General features: G+C 39.7%; 1 protein-coding gene across 2 annotated transcripts; it reads right to left on the reverse strand.

Moving 5' to 3' along the window:
• Positions 1-681: 681 nt before the first annotated feature.
• Positions 682-15,387, reverse strand: LOC111863611. Of its 2 annotated transcripts, none has more exons than XM_033751207.1 (5): positions 15,323-15,387; positions 13,226-13,307; positions 10,097-10,683; positions 7,813-7,965; positions 682-768 (listed from the first exon to the last, which is right to left on the reverse strand). In XM_033751207.1, exons 1-5 carry the CDS (start codon positions 15,353-15,355, stop codon positions 748-750), a joined length of 876 nt encoding a protein of 291 aa, XP_033607098.1. In that variant the 5' UTR covers positions 15,356-15,387; the 3' UTR covers positions 682-747. The 2 variants fall into 2 exon arrangements, with proteins under 2 accessions (XP_033607098.1, XP_023705855.1); XM_023850087.2 differs by lacking the exon at positions 682-768 and adding an exon at positions 828-1,696.
• Between the last annotated feature and the right edge of the window lie 1,518 nt (positions 15,388-16,905).

Consider the following 16,905-nt stretch of genomic DNA (forward strand, 5'->3'; position numbering starts at 1 on the left):
TGCCAAACTTCTGCAGCTGTAGTCAGATGTGCTATCGACGGTACATATTTATCTTCTATATTCTCGGTAATAAAGTTAAGTGCTTCAAGATTTGTTTGAATCTGACCTGGTGTCCAATCCTCTTCTACTCCATCATATCCGGGCTCCACGGCTTCCCATTGCTTCCTCTTTCTTAGGGTTAGCGTTACTCGATGTTTCCAGATTGTGTAGTTATCGTCATTTAAAGGTTCTATGCGTCTTCGGTAAACTTCTTCTGACATCTTGAAATATTATATCGTCTTATTTACTTCCTTTCTTCAAAATCCCATGCAGCACGTGGGACCGAGAAATGGCCGTCTTTGCCGTTTAGGTCCGTATCTTCACTTATCCTATTGTCTTCACTCGTATTCTGAGTCTCCAATCCGTTTTATTGATGTCCGGCGCAGTGCTTGAAGACTCTGGACCCATAACCTGTTGTTTCCTTTGTGAAATCACATTGGATCATCGAGGTAAAAACGGATAAGAAATGAAACGCCCTCGTCAAAATCTAACGTTTACTGGAGACTTAACTTCATTCACAAACATTACAAGATACCAAAGGTACATTAACAAAAGAAAGTAGCAGTGGGTGTGGTACCAACTTATGAACAATATATATCACAAGATAAATATGGCCAACACTACAACTATAGTACTACAACAGGGGCATCATGTACCATCAGCAAGGTATGCAGGTCATCAAGAAGTGTAGTACCACCTTCCTCGCAGTTAGGATAACATGACACTAGTCTGAAACCAAAACAATTGATGATATTAATCTCCTGAGCATGTTATCGTTTTAGCCGCTGTATGAACGAATGGCACCAAATGTGTTCTCAAGGGAATCCTAACCACAATGTGCATGGCTGTTCACTGAGCTCAAGCAAGTAGTGGGAAGTGGGCATGTCACACCACATCTACTGTAACCTCTTGGATGCTGCCTCATCACAAGCTGAAGATAAGTGGGGCTCTGGATGAAATCTGATCTAAATATCCACTGCACAAATATGAAACATTGCCTTGGATTCCCTCCATCTACATGCTGCATGCTACATCATGCTTTCGAAGGAGAATATCATGCATGCGCAGTTTAAGTGTGAGCACATGACCAAAGAGGGCAGAAAAGGAAGCTTGAAGCTTATGATTGATCTGAAATACATCTGGTGAATGATCTGAACTAAAGCATTTTCTATATAAATTTATTTTATTTTAATGATTCATGTATTGTAAAGTTCGTAATTCTTTCCTTAGATTAGAGCAGAGATATTATGTGAATACTTGAGCAAAATTTTCTGCTCAAAGTTCATATCTCTCCAATTTGAGAGGTTTCAAAATTTATTGTAAGAATATACCAACCTAAAGACAAATAATAATGAGGGTTCAACTGTACTTTGTTCCCAAAAAAGGAATTCCTTAGCCAATGTTTCATAATTTTCCAAAGGCCTATTACTACACATTATTTAGGACTCTAAATTAACATGAGCATACATTGCTTACATTTCCCAAGTTTGTACATAACTGATGTTGTTCCTAATGACAGTATGAAATGAAATAGCATTAAAGCAGTCTTCATCTGCATAATATTCATACCGTTGACTTAGCTTTAAATGTATCTTTTGTCACACGCTTTGTTGTTTGTTGCATTCTGTTTCTGCTCACAATCTTTTTCTTCTGAGATCTAGAGACATATAAGCACAGAACGTTTTAATTTGTAAAACATACATGGTAAAACAATATTGTGTGTTCTGTGTGGTTCAGATAAGAGTTTTCTCCATTTAATACTTTAATATTTTGGAAGTGCTGGGAAAAGTGAGACACACTCAATTCATAAAATGTCCCAATTTTCTGTTTCTTACTTTAGGGTTTACCTGCATTCAGTGCTTAGAAATTCAGTCCAAACAATTACTGTTTTATGTGAACTTGAGGGCTGTAATTTGTCCAGGAGGCTGCATCAACATGTGTGTGGTGCAAACTGATAGCGGTATAATTAAAGAAGTATATTAATCTACATAATTTCTTGTGAATTATTCAGAAATTTTAAAAAGTGAATCAGTGACGGAAAAAAAGAATAAGTAGCTTATGATAAGTGAGACACTGGATGCAGTCACTAAAGCAGAAATGAGCTGTGATATCCACACATGAATATGAAACATCTCCATGGATATCCTTCATCTATAGTACGCTACACTATGCCTTTGAAAGAGAACATCACAGATGCAGAGTATTATGGTGGGGAGAGTACAAGAAAGGGAGGTTCGTGAAGCTACGAGGCAGATTTCACGATTTCATCTGAACAACGCGACATGTCAATGTGCCACTCAGTATCTCGTCTTTGTCTCCAGATTTTGGTCTATTAAGTAAATTCATACTACTGGCAGAACTACATTGACATGTGGAGGCAGCAATCCTGAGGTTCATTGTCATATAACTAAAAACAATAAAGATAAAATGTTATAGCAATGTAAAAGCAGAGACCACATTAAAAGAAGTTGTATTTTTTGAAAGCTCTGTTTCTGTAAGCAGTTTTAGGGCCCTATAATGCTGCTCCCACCACAAGTTCCTGTGTGTGTCATGTTTGTTGTAATATCACCAATATAACGCAAAATGACAACATCATCACATGTCTCCTGAAATCCAGGTCATTGTTATCAAATACTTTGGTAGAAAAACTATATGGAGTCCCAGTGCATTGTTTGCAATGTGCAACAAAATTAGAAGCGAGTTGTGCAGCTTGAGAAACTTTGTATGAAATGAACCCAAAACAAGGCAGGATAGCAATGAGCAGCCGAGTGAGTATGAAGATAGGAAAAATAGTACATCGTCAGAAGAAGAACCATGCTTGTTGATATCATGCGTCACCATTGGCAAATCAGAATAGATTCTCGGCAGTCAAAATGAGCATGAGTGAAGCCAGGGCTAGGCAGTCGGCCAATTCAATAGAAGGGAAGAGTAACCGGGGCCACATGACTAATTCCCCTTCACTACGGCAGCATGCCGAGCTGAATCTAACCAACACAGTCCTTTCAGTGTTCCTACGTTATTATGTTGTCATGTGTTAGAGAGTTGTTTGTGAGTTAGAAGGGATTTGGATTGGATGTTTGGATTTATTGACACCTTACATATTCAACTCGGGACTACAGGTAATACAGCACTATCATTGATGTAAAAACTTTACAGTTTACTGTTACATGCACACACTAGGGTTCTCAGTCTTCACTAGTCTTATCCTGGTAACTAATTTATAAAGGTCTGTCATTGCAGTACATGTGAACTCTTCTTTGTACACAGTCTAATTAAGAAGAAATGACAAGAGAGTAATTAGGCTGTGTACAAAGAAGAGTTCATATGCACTGCAATGACAATCACCTTCTCCTGCCGACTGTCAGTTCCCTGCTGGAACTGCCAAATTTGGAACTCCACACAATTACAATTCCTCCACCTCCAAGTTCACATCCTGGCAGTCTAGTGTCCCAAAATTTAACTGACATAAACGATCTTCATCTCTTTTAACCCTTCACCACAGACCATGAAGAAAACACATTCTCTCTATTGTTGAGAAGGTGTGTTTATGGTGCTTTTGCATGGTAATGAAAGTTATTCAATTGTTGCTTGCGGATATGTTCCAGTGGGAATGTGTTTACTGAGCAGTTGCCTAGTAATAGATGTCTCCTGAGGCAAGAGAACTACATTAGTCTTTATAACTCTAGGGTCTTAGGAATCATTGCACGTGATCTCAGTAGGCATGCCACAAAATACAAAATCCTGATGGGGGGTTCTGAATGATTTATTCCGCTTTCTTAATGCTGAACCATCCTTGGGGGTCATGGATTGAAGAATGACCTCCGTGTCCTGTGCATCATTAATGGCATTGTCATTGAAATATTCGTGATGTTTCCTCACTAATATGAACTTCCACACCGCCTGTTCACTGAAGTCTATGGTTAATTATCTCATGAAGAGAAATACCCAGCGGTGTTTTTCTGAACAATGCAGCTTTGAGGACACAATTGCTTATATTGAGCTGATTTTATGGAGGATTATAATGGACTTCGACAATTTCTTGGAAGCAGATTGCCACAATTAGCAGTCACGTGATGAATTTTCAAATATTAATTAATCAAGGATTTTATTCTTACTTTTGCTTTGTATAAATTAAAATGTTATTTACGTTTTTATTGCAAGAATTATGAGTTCAGATTTTCTAAGTACTTATACCATATATCCATGTACATATCCCAGCCAATTGGTTCGAGAAGTGGAGCATCAGAATAAATGAACACAAGACTTGCTACATAACTTTCATCCTACGAAAAAAGCCGACACCTGACATAGTCATCAATAATATCCAAATACCATGCAAAACAGAAATAAAATACCTATGTATGACTATAGACAACAAACTAACATGGACGCAGCATATAGTCAAGAAACGAAAAGAAGTAGACCCAACCATTCAACAGCTAAACTGCCTAATAGGCAGGAAATCAAAGATAACAGTCGAAAATAAAATTCTGATCTACAAGACTATAATCATTCCTATTTGGACGTACGGCCTGGAACTATGGGGCTGCGCCAGCAAATCCAACACAACAATAATCCAAAGAAGTCAATCTAAGATCCTACAAATGACAGTCGACGCACCACGGTATGTCTCCAACGCAACTCTCCACACCGGTCTCGGTATATCTCCCGTACAAGACGTCATCCAACAAAAAAGCAACAGACATCACAACAAAATCATAACTCACAAAAATCCACTCCTAAAGACGCTATCGACAAGAGAAGACAACTGACGACTGAAACGAAAATTTTAAATTGACCTGATTTGAATTACTGAAGATTCGCCGCTGGACGCCTCCTCATCATGTCATCTAAACACCCATAACATCAGCTTATAGAATGTATACTCTGATTGCTGATTAAACAAAATATATATATATATATATATCTCAGCCACATCATTCTCCTTGATTTGAACACCAACATAATGTATGCTTAGTACATATTAAGAATCTGGACAAGACCCATAAATGTTATTAAATGTGATATAAAGAGATTTAATAATATAAATTAAAGAAAAACTGTTAAAAATATAATACTAATACTACTAATAATAATAATGGTACAATAGGCCAGAAGTGGCCGCAGTACAAGGGACTTAGTCCCACCCCACTAGCAATAATAAAAATAATGATGTGACATAAATGGAAATTGCTAGGCAACGTCTCTGTAAACACAATTCCCAGTTTATGCCCTCAACAGTAAAAGGACATCCGTTGCTGGACAATGAGTCATTAGAAACGTCTCCACAGCAACAAATAAGCACACAAAAATAGTGGAACTGTTGGAAATGGTAATTTTTATTCAGCAGGCAGTTCAGCAGTTCAGAAGTTGTAACAGAATTGAGACAGAAGAACAAGAATGGAATGAGTCTTCGGCAGTATATTGATTGTGAACTGTTGTAATGATTGTAATTAAGAGAGTCTACAAGAAAGTGTCAATAAATCTAATCATCCAATGCAGAACCCATAATTGTTATTAATGGAAACCTGGATACTTGACAATCAGAACAACCAAAGAATGGCCCTTGGGTTACGTACCCACAGAAATTTGTTACTGATTCAGCATGTGCACACGTCTTTGAAGAACTTGGCATGAAGACAGAGACAAAATTACGAATATATAATATTACTTGTAAGGTAGCTTTGTGCTATGTATTGAATCCTGGATTATAGACAACAGTGGCTCCCGAATGAGGAAACGAGTCGTAAGACAATTATTAGACCATAAAAATTGGACTGACAGCACATAGAATTATATGAAAAGAGCTTGTCCATGATTTATTCTGACCGCCTTACAGTGCATACATTATAACACACAGTATAACAGTATAACACACGCAGTCACAGGAGCAAGACACAACACAAAGCACAATACACACATGAAAGTAGGAAGAATACTCCGATAGAAGAAGATAGGTGTGACTCGCGTATTGAGATACGACATAAGGATGACAAATCCTGAACAGTTTTAATATTTAAAATTTATCATTATATATGATGAATATATATTTTAGTCATTTTAGTATAAGGACAACAGGGCATGCAATGAAGTAGTTCGACGTACATAGAAAAGCACCTGAAGATGGCACTTTAGTGCTGAAACATGTAGTGCAAGAGAGAAGAGTAAGGTGAATAAATGTATGCACTGTAAGACGGTCAGAATAAATCATGGACATAAATCAGTGCAACAGGACGCTAAAATATAACATTGAAAAGAGCTTGTTAGACCATGTGAAAAAATGGACAGAAAAGGCTAAACAAAATTTCCTCTTCAAAATAACCCCCAAAGACAACGGGAAGATGAGAGAAATATGTGGAGATGTAATAGTGTCACAAGATCCTAATATAACGTTGGAATGATTGCCTATGGATGAAAATAGCGAAGGTAACAAGAGACATCAAGAGAAGTTGCATATTTTGAATGATCTGTCTATGTACATAATAACAGGGCACTCCATGAACTGGTATTCCTGCTGCTCCCAACAAAAATTCCTGTGATTTTGTGATAAATCTGGTCATATTACGGGCTGTAATACCACCAATATAATATTTTCTTTCATATTTTTTATACATACATACTTATATGCAATAATCAGTAATATCATACAGAAGATTTATGGTTCAAATTGGAATCAGTATCGAGATTGTGTTCTTCTAGGTGCACACCATATAAATGGTTACCACCGTTAAATATAGAGTTTGAGATTCTTATGGTAGTATCAATTTGGCTGTCTTCTATGGTAACTGCTTAGTTTCATAGATCAGTTTTGACATTCGAAAATGTGAGACTTCAAGTTCTAATGCATCCTGTTCCCTGCTATTTTAAGTATTCATTTACAAAAGTCAAGGTACAAAGACTGGCACCCTACAGGCATTAGAGATTTTTGTGGTTTTGCACTAATTATTCTGTAACAAAATGTGGGGAAGCAAATAATCAAGGAGTATTAGAACAAGAATCACAATTTATCTATGCCTTTCCTTAGGAGAGTGTTATCTTTCTGCTGTTTTATGCTTCTAAAATGGTTCCTGAATGTCGGTGACAGTACACTTGCATCACGCACATGGCCTGATGCTAATCTGAATATGATCTGGCCACTTCCCCTGATAAAGGTTATATTCAGGATAAAATACAAACTGCTTTTTAAGTCCAAGATTGGGTACACTTGTTGCAGCAATTTTTGGCAGAGGCACTGTACCCCATAGGTGTTATGGAGACTATTCTCTTTTGTCCAGAATAGTTCTGTCACTGATGAAAGTACTAACAAGTTATTTTCCCAATGTTTCGTTCATAATTCGGAACTCCTGTTTCGTCTATTGTGAGAATTGAGTACTGTGAAATTACTTAAACTCAGAATTGAAGTGGCCGAATGTATGATTCAGAAACACCATTTGGACTATGGGAATTCAAAACCTTTATATATCCACGGACTGAATCCCATCCCTTCATGCTGACAGAAAGACACACTAGTGAGTTCATCGCATAAAGAGACAAGAAGGAAACACGTTTGAAGGTATGAGATCCATATGGTGAAACTGCATTAGATCATGATAGATTTAGATGCTGACTTGTATGCTGGAATTGCAAATATTAACACCTCAAGTCAACTGTGTTAAAGATAAGGTTATGTCATAAGGACAATCAGCAATATATATTGATGAAGAAATCAGAGGTTGTATGTAGTTCCCCTGAAGTTAGCGCTAAACCTACTTTATATATTGAAATGTTCCTTACCGCGAAAGTATTTCTCAGTCTCCTTATTTTTTCTCTCTCAATCATGAATAGTTCTAGTTCTTTTTCTTTCCTGGCGAGTTCTTGTCTCATTCTCTCACATTGAAGATCTACCTGTTCCTTTTCCCACACATTCTTATGTTGATTTCCACTTATCTGTAACATAACAGAAATTCATATCATCAAAGTGATAATACTGGCACGTCTGGATGAGGCAACCCTTAGGTTCATTGCCATGAAACTAGAAAATAGTGAAGATAACAACAGACATCAACAGAAGTGGCATATTTTGAAAGTTCTGTCTATGTACATAATTTGAGTATAGCCCGGGTATTTAGAAGTGACAGTCCTCCGGTGCGGAGTAGGAGAAGTATTGGTAGTGGTGGGGAGAGCTCCAGCATGCTGACAAGTGTGGAGGGGAATGCAGTACAGGCATTCTCAAAAGGAAATAATTTCTTACCTCATTGTGTAGCATAGTGTTGGCGGTTTAATCTCGATGATGTTCACACATCCGATGTTAAGTTTTAAGTGCCGAAGGGCAGACTATTATGCACTATGCACTATGCACTATACACTATTATACACTTTTCACTGTTATATACATGAAGAATTTATTTACATATTACACAGGTCTATTCTAAAGGGGCAACACCGGCAATGCTCTTCCTTGTACCCGATTTAAAGAGGTAACCTGACATTCTCGGTTTGGGTCGCAACATACCGAACCATATTCAAATATCGGTCTCACTAGTGATGTATAAGCTATGTTTTATTATTGCCCTATTTCAGCATACGCATTATTAAATGAAGAGCCTTCCATACTTTTCGTAGTATATAGTTTACATGATTTGCCCATCTTAGATAGCTGCGTATGATTATTCCTAGGTACTTAAAACTATTTACCTCCTTAATTAATTGATTCCCAAAATAATACGTCAGTCGATCTTCCTACANATATCGGTCTCACTAGTGATGTATAAGCTATGTTTTATTATTGCCCTATTTCAGCATACGCATTATTAAATGAAGAGCCTTCCATACTTTTCGTAGTATATAGTTTACATGATTTGCCCATCTTAGATAGCTGCGTATGATTATTCCTAGGTACTTAAAACTATTTACCTCCTTAATTAATTGATTCCCAAAATAATACGTCAGTCGATCTTCCTACAGCCATTCATTCTTTTCCCAGATTCGACTTAGATAACATGCCCCATTTGTTTGCAAATCACTGATGTTAAATTGATCGGTCTTTCCCACTGTAAATAGGGACCACTATAGCCCTTTTCCAGTCCCCTGGGATAGACCTGTTGTTCATTTTTATGTCCAGCATCTCGCAAGGTGCGGAATCATGGCTTCCACACCCAACTTCAGAATCACCCCCGCAATACCATCTGGCCCGACGGATTTCTGTCTCCCAATTGCTGATAATCGCTTCCTTGTGATATTTATATTGAAGGGATTTCCTGAATCCGCTCATTGGATTTGTGGATCGTTTCGCTCACAACTGAATACAGACACACAATAAGAATTTAAGGAGTTAGCCTTTTCTATTGGATCTGGGTTGGGATTGTCATTATAGCATTTGATCGCCGGGAAATTTTCTCTACTTCATTTGCGCCTTTTAATTTGCTGTGCCCAGCAATTACTCTCGTTTATTATGATCGAACGTAAGAAAGCCTCCTGAACCTTCCTTTTTGCTACCAGTAACTTCTTAGATAAACGTTTCACTCCTCTTGGTAGTGTTCTCCAAATTTTTCCTCTTATTGTACACCGTCACCACATTTACCATTAACCGTTTAACTTCTCTGTTATAGTACTCTGGATCCGGATTTTTATTCAGTTATATGAGGCACAAAACGTTCCTTACCCGAGAATCTACGACGTATTGCACCAAAACATTCTAAAAAGGCAATCTTATTGAAGTAGCATTTTTTTCCTCGGAGCTTTAAGAACCAATTATTATTTTGACGCCAAGAATACTGTACTGAGGAGGTCCTGAAACTAGCCAGATAGATGAACCGAACTTACAAGCACCAATAGGAAATAAAGGCTGTTGAGAATCTGTCAAAAAGGATTGAAAAGGAAAACATTATGTGTATAATGTTGCAATGAGAAATGGGAAGTTTTTCTCTCCAATATTTTCTGTGCTAATATTCAAGCTCAAAATTTTAAATTTAAATTGATATTAATACTACCGAATTAAAGCAAATATATTGCAGTTTTCAGTTCAGAAATACGTTGCGTTCTCCTTCAGTCACTGACACATGCAACACAAAATAATTACCTTCTCGTATTCGCGGCCGATTTTCAGTGCCGCCTCCGGTGTTATGGCCCTCGTCACATTGGTACCGTAGTGGGGAACGTGGATGGGATATTCCACTCTGCCCTCAAGAGTCTGGTTTCTCTTTTCGCTCCGAGACACTGGCTTCAGTGGCTGACTCATAGTAACCGTTGCCGGAGTAACTGTCACTGGGAGCTCCTTCACCGGAGTGATTTTCGGTGCCCCCTCCGGTGTTATGGCCCTCGTCACATTGGTAGCGTAGTGGGGAACGTGGATGGGATATTCCACTCTGCCCTCAAGAGTCTGGTTTCTCTTTTCGCTCCGAGACACTGGCTCCAGTGGCTGACTCATAGTAACCGTTGCCGGAGTAACTGTCACTGGGAGCTCCTTCACCGGAGTGATTTTCGGTGCCCCCTCCGGTGTTATGGCCCTCGTCACATTGGTAGCGTAGTGGGGAACGTGGATGGGATATTCCACTCTGCCCTCAAGAGTCTGGTTTCTCTTTTCGCTCCGAGACACTGGCTCCAGTGGCTGACTCATAGTAACCGTTGCCGCAGTAACTGTCACTGGGAGCTCCTTCAGCGGAGTCTCTGCAACAGAGCAAAGCACCTATTAGTGTTTATATTTCATTGCTCGCTATACTGAAGGGCGCTTCACTCTCTAAGCCCTGCAATTGGGAGATTCATTTTCAAATGAACTTCCAGAATAAAGTAGTGACCGTGGCAGCGCCATTGCTTTTCAATTTGGCTTCAGTTTATGCCAATGTGAAGATCCAGGAACTGAAATGAAACAAGGCACATCAGCTACACAACTATGCTGACAATTTAATGTATTTGGAGGCAACAAAAATACAACAAAGAAGACAAAGAAAGTCTAATTGACACTAGTTAAGAAGTTGGGAAGAAAAAAAAAGCCGAGAAATCTGAGTATATGCGGATACCTCATCACCAACATTCAGGGCAGAATCTTGTTGTAAAGTCAGCCAACATATCCTTTCAAACTGTGGCAAAGTTCAGATATCTGGGAGAAAGAGTAAGGAGTCAAACCGGCAAATGCTTGCTAGCATTCCGTTTGGAACATTACGTCTTCTCGTCCGCAGTCAATATTTTATAAATTTGAATAGACGAAAATTTAATATTTCCTGATTTTTTGTATCGTTGTTAAATTTGGCTTCCGCCATTAAAGGAGGTTCAAAACTAACAATCTTTAATAACCGTTTGCTGAGTAGAATATTCGGAAGGAAGTGGGTTTAAGTAAAAGGAGGCTAGAGAAAAATGTCTAATGAGGAAATGAATGTTTGGGGTCAATAATATTTTTAAAACTTTTTTAGTAACTGTAAAACTGGCGACTTCTCAGGAAGTGCTGAGCTCCCTGGAAGTAGGAGTCAGGATAGGACCTCTAGTGCAGAGAACGCATGAGTGCTGGACGGGCGGATTCGAACCCGTCAGTGCAAAATCTGTGTCATCCCCACTGCGTCGAAACGGGCACACGCAGCCTCCTATAAACAGTCTTATGAAGACACTGTCGGCGGGGGTAAAGCAGAACGGGCGTCTATCAGCCACTTTCTACTAGAGCCGAGGTCAAGACACGTGGAGCTATGTCTCTACTATCCAATATTTCTTCATGGCACATATAATAATCACATAGCCTCAGCATCAAAAGATTTGTATTTTTAATTATTATATTTCTAGATCCGCTTATCTAAAACTGTGTCCGACATTTTACAGGGCAGTATAAATTTTTCCATTCTGATGGAAAACTCGACTTTATTACGTAATTATAGGAGTATATAAAACCGAATGTCTGCAGCCCGTTGTTATGCCGACTGAGCTATCCGGACTTTCCCGCAGCCTACTTAAATATTAATACATGAACAGAATCATCATGGGCGCTGTCAGAAATTTGCAGAAGGGGAGAAGTCAGCAAAACTTGAGTACTCACTCCTAATTAAGTAATTTAGAGTTCTCTTTTCTTGGATAATATTAGATAATTCAGAACAGAATACTTATTTCTTAAGAATACTTCCTATAGATTTCCTAATATATGGTATATTAAGCTTTTTATTTGAATTCATTTTTTAAAGACCCATGGGAAATTCGTGCCTTGTCAGCCCCAAGGCCTAAATGACATTCACGAAAACTACATATGTCACTTGTGTGTAACTCCTTTGCATTCTCTGCATTGTCAATATACATCAGAAACGTCGTTGGACTTTCAATTTGACATATTGGCCGTAACATTATTTCTTTCCCGAAAGAACTGCAGTATTACAAACTCCGTGGCCTGTATTCCGCAAGCGAACTCTTCCGACTGAGCGACCGCCGCTTGTCGGCGAAGTTAGCGCGACGATTCCCCATGGCCGTTAATATCGGGTTCCTAGACCGGAGCCGCCATTTACTTGAAATGGGTCTTCAATTATCCTCACTAGGCTGAGTAGGCCCCGTTCCAGAACCACTACTTCTCAGAAATTCTGCTAGCCCCGGGAATCGAACCCGGAAACTCTGGATCTGTAGCCAGAAACTCTGACCACTAGACCACAGAGGCGCTACTGCAATATTACACCAATATGAAAATCTTCTTCGTGCATTGGTCAAATCATATCTGATTAGCACAGCAGTCATTGATGTGTGTGTGTACTCGAGAGCCAATCAAGCCCTGGGAGACTGAACAGTTTTCAGGGTTTTGAGTAATGTAATGCAACAGAATTCCTAATGGAGACGACTGAGCCGTGGCGACGGGCGCGGTGCATATGATGCTGACTGTTTAGAGAAGGCGCCATCTTACCTCGGATCTATTTTACACGTTCATCCTTGTTGGTCTGATTTCCTTACATTTGTAAAACAAAAGGAGACTTTTGAGGTAACATTGCAGTCTCTACCCTCACCCTCCTAACAGTCAGGAATATTGGAGCCCGAAAAGACCGCCCTTTCTACACATCGGCTGGGATAACTTATTCCCGCGGTGTTTTCCGTGCGGTTCGCGACAGAAGAAACATTTAAAATATAGTGAAAGAAAGGTTGCGACGTACAGTTCCTGGAAATCGATGTATTTATTGATTTCTTAACAAATGAAATTTACTATTCTAACGTAAGTATTGTTAGCAATATATCATTATCTTACCAAATTACTTACCTTTCCCTTGACTCTGGGGCATTCGATTAGGGGAAGTGTCCTCCTCATTCCTTGTTGGTAATTTGTCATCTGGAACAGGAACCTGAAAAAAAAACACTTTAAATCAGTTATCAGATACATTTGCACAGTAAGCTACCTGTATATTGAACAGTGTTCATCGTTTGCGTGAAAATGTACAGAACACCGGTATAGGATAACAGAGCGTTTTCAACGGAGTCCTCCTAACAGACTGACGACGAAATATTTCGAACGCCTATACAGCAACTGGCGTCTACTCTAATGGCACACGTATGAGACGGAGGTGGGGTCTAGGTGTTACCATTGGTCTCAGAAAGTGGAGCGTGATCCTTGCGTTAGTGCCCCGAACAGCTGAAACAGTCTGATAACATCTTTGAATATTAATAATGAATTCTATTAATGGAATATTCGCACAGTAGAAGTCGGATCTCTTTAACCTCCTAAATAGATCTCTGCAAGAACGTCGATGTTTCGCACCCACCATGGTTCCAAGACTTCCTTTTTTAATGTAAATATCGTTTTGCTCACGTAAAGTTGTCCCTGCGCTTAACTAATTAAGAACTACTCCGTGAATGCATATGGGGGAGTGGATGTATAGATCCACATTATCTTGACCTCGGCACTAGTTGGAGATGAGTGGTCAGCTTCACGCTCCTGCCGCGTTACCTCTGGGGAAAGTGCACCCCGGCTAGCCATTGGATAGGAGTTTGTGTAGACCCAGAGCCAGCCTGGACAACATGGAGGAAGGAAAATTCTTGCCCCCACTGCGACTCGAAATCCCACATCTACGTCTTGGTGTTTATATTGGTTCCTTTGTTTCTGTCTTTCCCACCAATATCCTATATGCATTCCTCTTCTCCCCATTCGTGCTACATGTCCTATCTATCTCATTCTCCTTGACATCATCATTCTAATTACACTTGGTGAAAAGTACAAATTATGAAGCTCCTCATTATGCAGTCTTTTCCAACCTCCTGTCACTTCATCTCACTTTGGTCCATATATTCTCTTCAGCACCCTGTTTTCAAACATCCACAGTCTACTTTCCTCCCTTAATATCAGAGACAAAGTTTGACACCATACAGAACAACAGGCAAAATTAAAGTTTTCTATATTAAATTTTTTAAGTTTTTAGACAATAGACGGGAAGAAAGAAGATTCTGGACTGAATGGTAGCATAGACATAGCTCAAGCGGTTAGTCGCTGACTTCCCACCGCGGCGGCCCGGGTTCGATCCCGGCTCTCATCATGAGGGATTTGTGGTGGACAAAGTGGCGCTGGGGCAGGTTTTCTCAGAGTACTTCGGTTTCCCCTGTCAAACTTCATTCCACCAATTGCTCCACAATCACCGTCACCTATCATCTGGGCCGAGTAAAACAGACCAGAAGTGGCCGCAGTGCAAGGGACTTAAGTCTCACTCCACTAGCAATAAAAAAACATGGGGGTTTCTGCTCTATTATATATTCTTGTACTCAAGATATGAGCAGAAATATGTCTATATTACCAAGAAAAATATCTTCTATTAATAATATTATATTAATAGAAAGGAAGAGTGAATGGTGTGTATGAAGTACCAAAATCACACACGCACACACGCACACACACACACATATTCATATCAACCACAACTTCATAGAAAAAGTAGATAACACAGAAGTAGGTGTGAATTCTGTAGACCCAAGTTTGCAAGGCATGACAGTGATATTAACTGATAGGCTCAGAACTTAAACAGAAATTGGCAATAAGGGAAACCAAAACAGAAATGTAAAGTAAGTAAAAGTAAAGCTACCCCTGTAACAGGCCGTGAAGGCCCATAGGGTTGTGAGACGTTAAGAGTCCCACATTACCTTGACAGTCGGCTCAAAGATGGCGGTAAGGTTGTCAGCCTTACGCGCACAGCGCATTTTAAGAAGTATTCTTAACTCCTGTAAACACGACATACTCCGAACTGGGAGACAACCGACAGTTGAGAATTATATAAATCAAACATTTTCAAGACAAAAGCAAGAAACATGCATAGGCGATACCAGCCAGATTTCTTCCCTATATCTGAAGGCTACATGACACAGCACCACTCACCTCAGAGTCTTCGCCTCGAAATTCCGACTCCATTCTCCAACAGTCAATTTTGGGCAGAATGCCACTGAAATCGGGAGTTCGAATGTGCAAAATGGGAAGGCACGGAGCACGCCGACTGCTCCTGGAGCGCTTGCGTCCCTGTAATAGTCCAAGGAACAACTTGTAATGAAAATTTTCATCCACCACTGTAATGAAGGAAAAGTGAGGCACTCAGCCATGCAACTGCGAGAATCCTGTCTAAGAACACCCCTCCATATCAAGTATTGCTCGGAACATTAGTTGAATCAGTTGGAGGGAACTTTCTGTCTCATCCATCGTTCATCCTGTCGTGTGTATAGAATACAGCAAGCGAGATGAAGCGAGGAAGCATTTCTTGTCATGTGGTCCTGTAGCTCCACGAATCCATACGTTTCATGGCATATTTTTTTAACTAAATAATCTGGGTTGCAATACATTTTTGTAATTATTGTTATACTTCCAGATCAGCTCTCTTACCTATTGTTGAGCCCATTTCATTAGTTATTAGGGATAATTTTTGTAAGATTGTGTGTTTAGGTTGAAATGTTAGACGGCTGGCCGGAAGGCAAGGAGACAGGACCGCGGCTGACTCTTCGCATTCCTTGGCAGTCCATCGAATTGTTTTCAGAAAAGACTGTTAAGCATCAGCGGAAAGACCCGGTCAGGTTTCGCTTAGCGCGACAAGGCATGTCCGGCAAGATGCCGACCTCAGGGATTTCGCACGCGCAGCTTTCGCAATTGAAAAAAAGCTGAATATTGGGATTGAGAAAAGAGGCCGTTTCAGGCACTCTGTTTCTAGCAGTCGCCAGAAACGAACGAGTAGAGCAAAGTGTGCCTGCGAAAGACCTTGGGATGGCGCCATTGTTCTTCCTGTGCTTCATGTTTAGCGCGGGTGAGTACTTGTCTGTGGTCGGGTCACTAATGGCTTAGTAGAACTTTTGGGTTACATTATTTTGGTGGTTTAATGTGTTTTAGACGGTAAAGGTGTATAAGTGTTTCAGTTTTATTATATATATTTCATTTTTGTTGTTGTTTGGACAACTCGAGTTTTTGTGACCCTCCCAGTGAAGCATGCTTCCCACAACGTAGGTTAAGAGATATCCACGGACGTCCGATAAGGGGTGAGTACAGTCCATGCCCCCTATCAGGGCACAACACTATGTCTTCGACATCATACAGGAGCCAGTAAGCATGAAGTCATTTTCAAAATGCAAATTTCAAAAAGGATTGGCGTTGACGGTACGAAGAGATTTTCTTATTCGGAAAAGTTACTTAACTTTATTACATAAATACAAGTGTGCATAAAACCGATCTCCGCAGCCCGCAGTTTTGCCGACTGAGCTCTCCGGACTATTCCGCAGCCTACGTAAACATTAATAAAAAGAAGCCTCATGGGAGCTTCCAGAATTTTTCTTGAGGGATGCGGCCAGAAGATGTGCGTACTAAATTGTGTTTAGTCAATTAATTGATTTTTTATCACGCCAGATTATTGAAGGCAGGATAATAATTCCTTTAAAATATTTGTAAGGAATTCTTAATACGTATTTCGTATATTCGCTTCTTTA

Source organism: Cryptotermes secundus, unplaced genomic scaffold (genome assembly GCF_002891405.2).
Source record: "Cryptotermes secundus unplaced genomic scaffold, Csec_1.0 scaffold1560, whole genome shotgun sequence".
NCBI classification, from domain to species: domain Eukaryota; kingdom Metazoa; phylum Arthropoda; class Insecta; order Blattodea; family Kalotermitidae; genus Cryptotermes; species Cryptotermes secundus.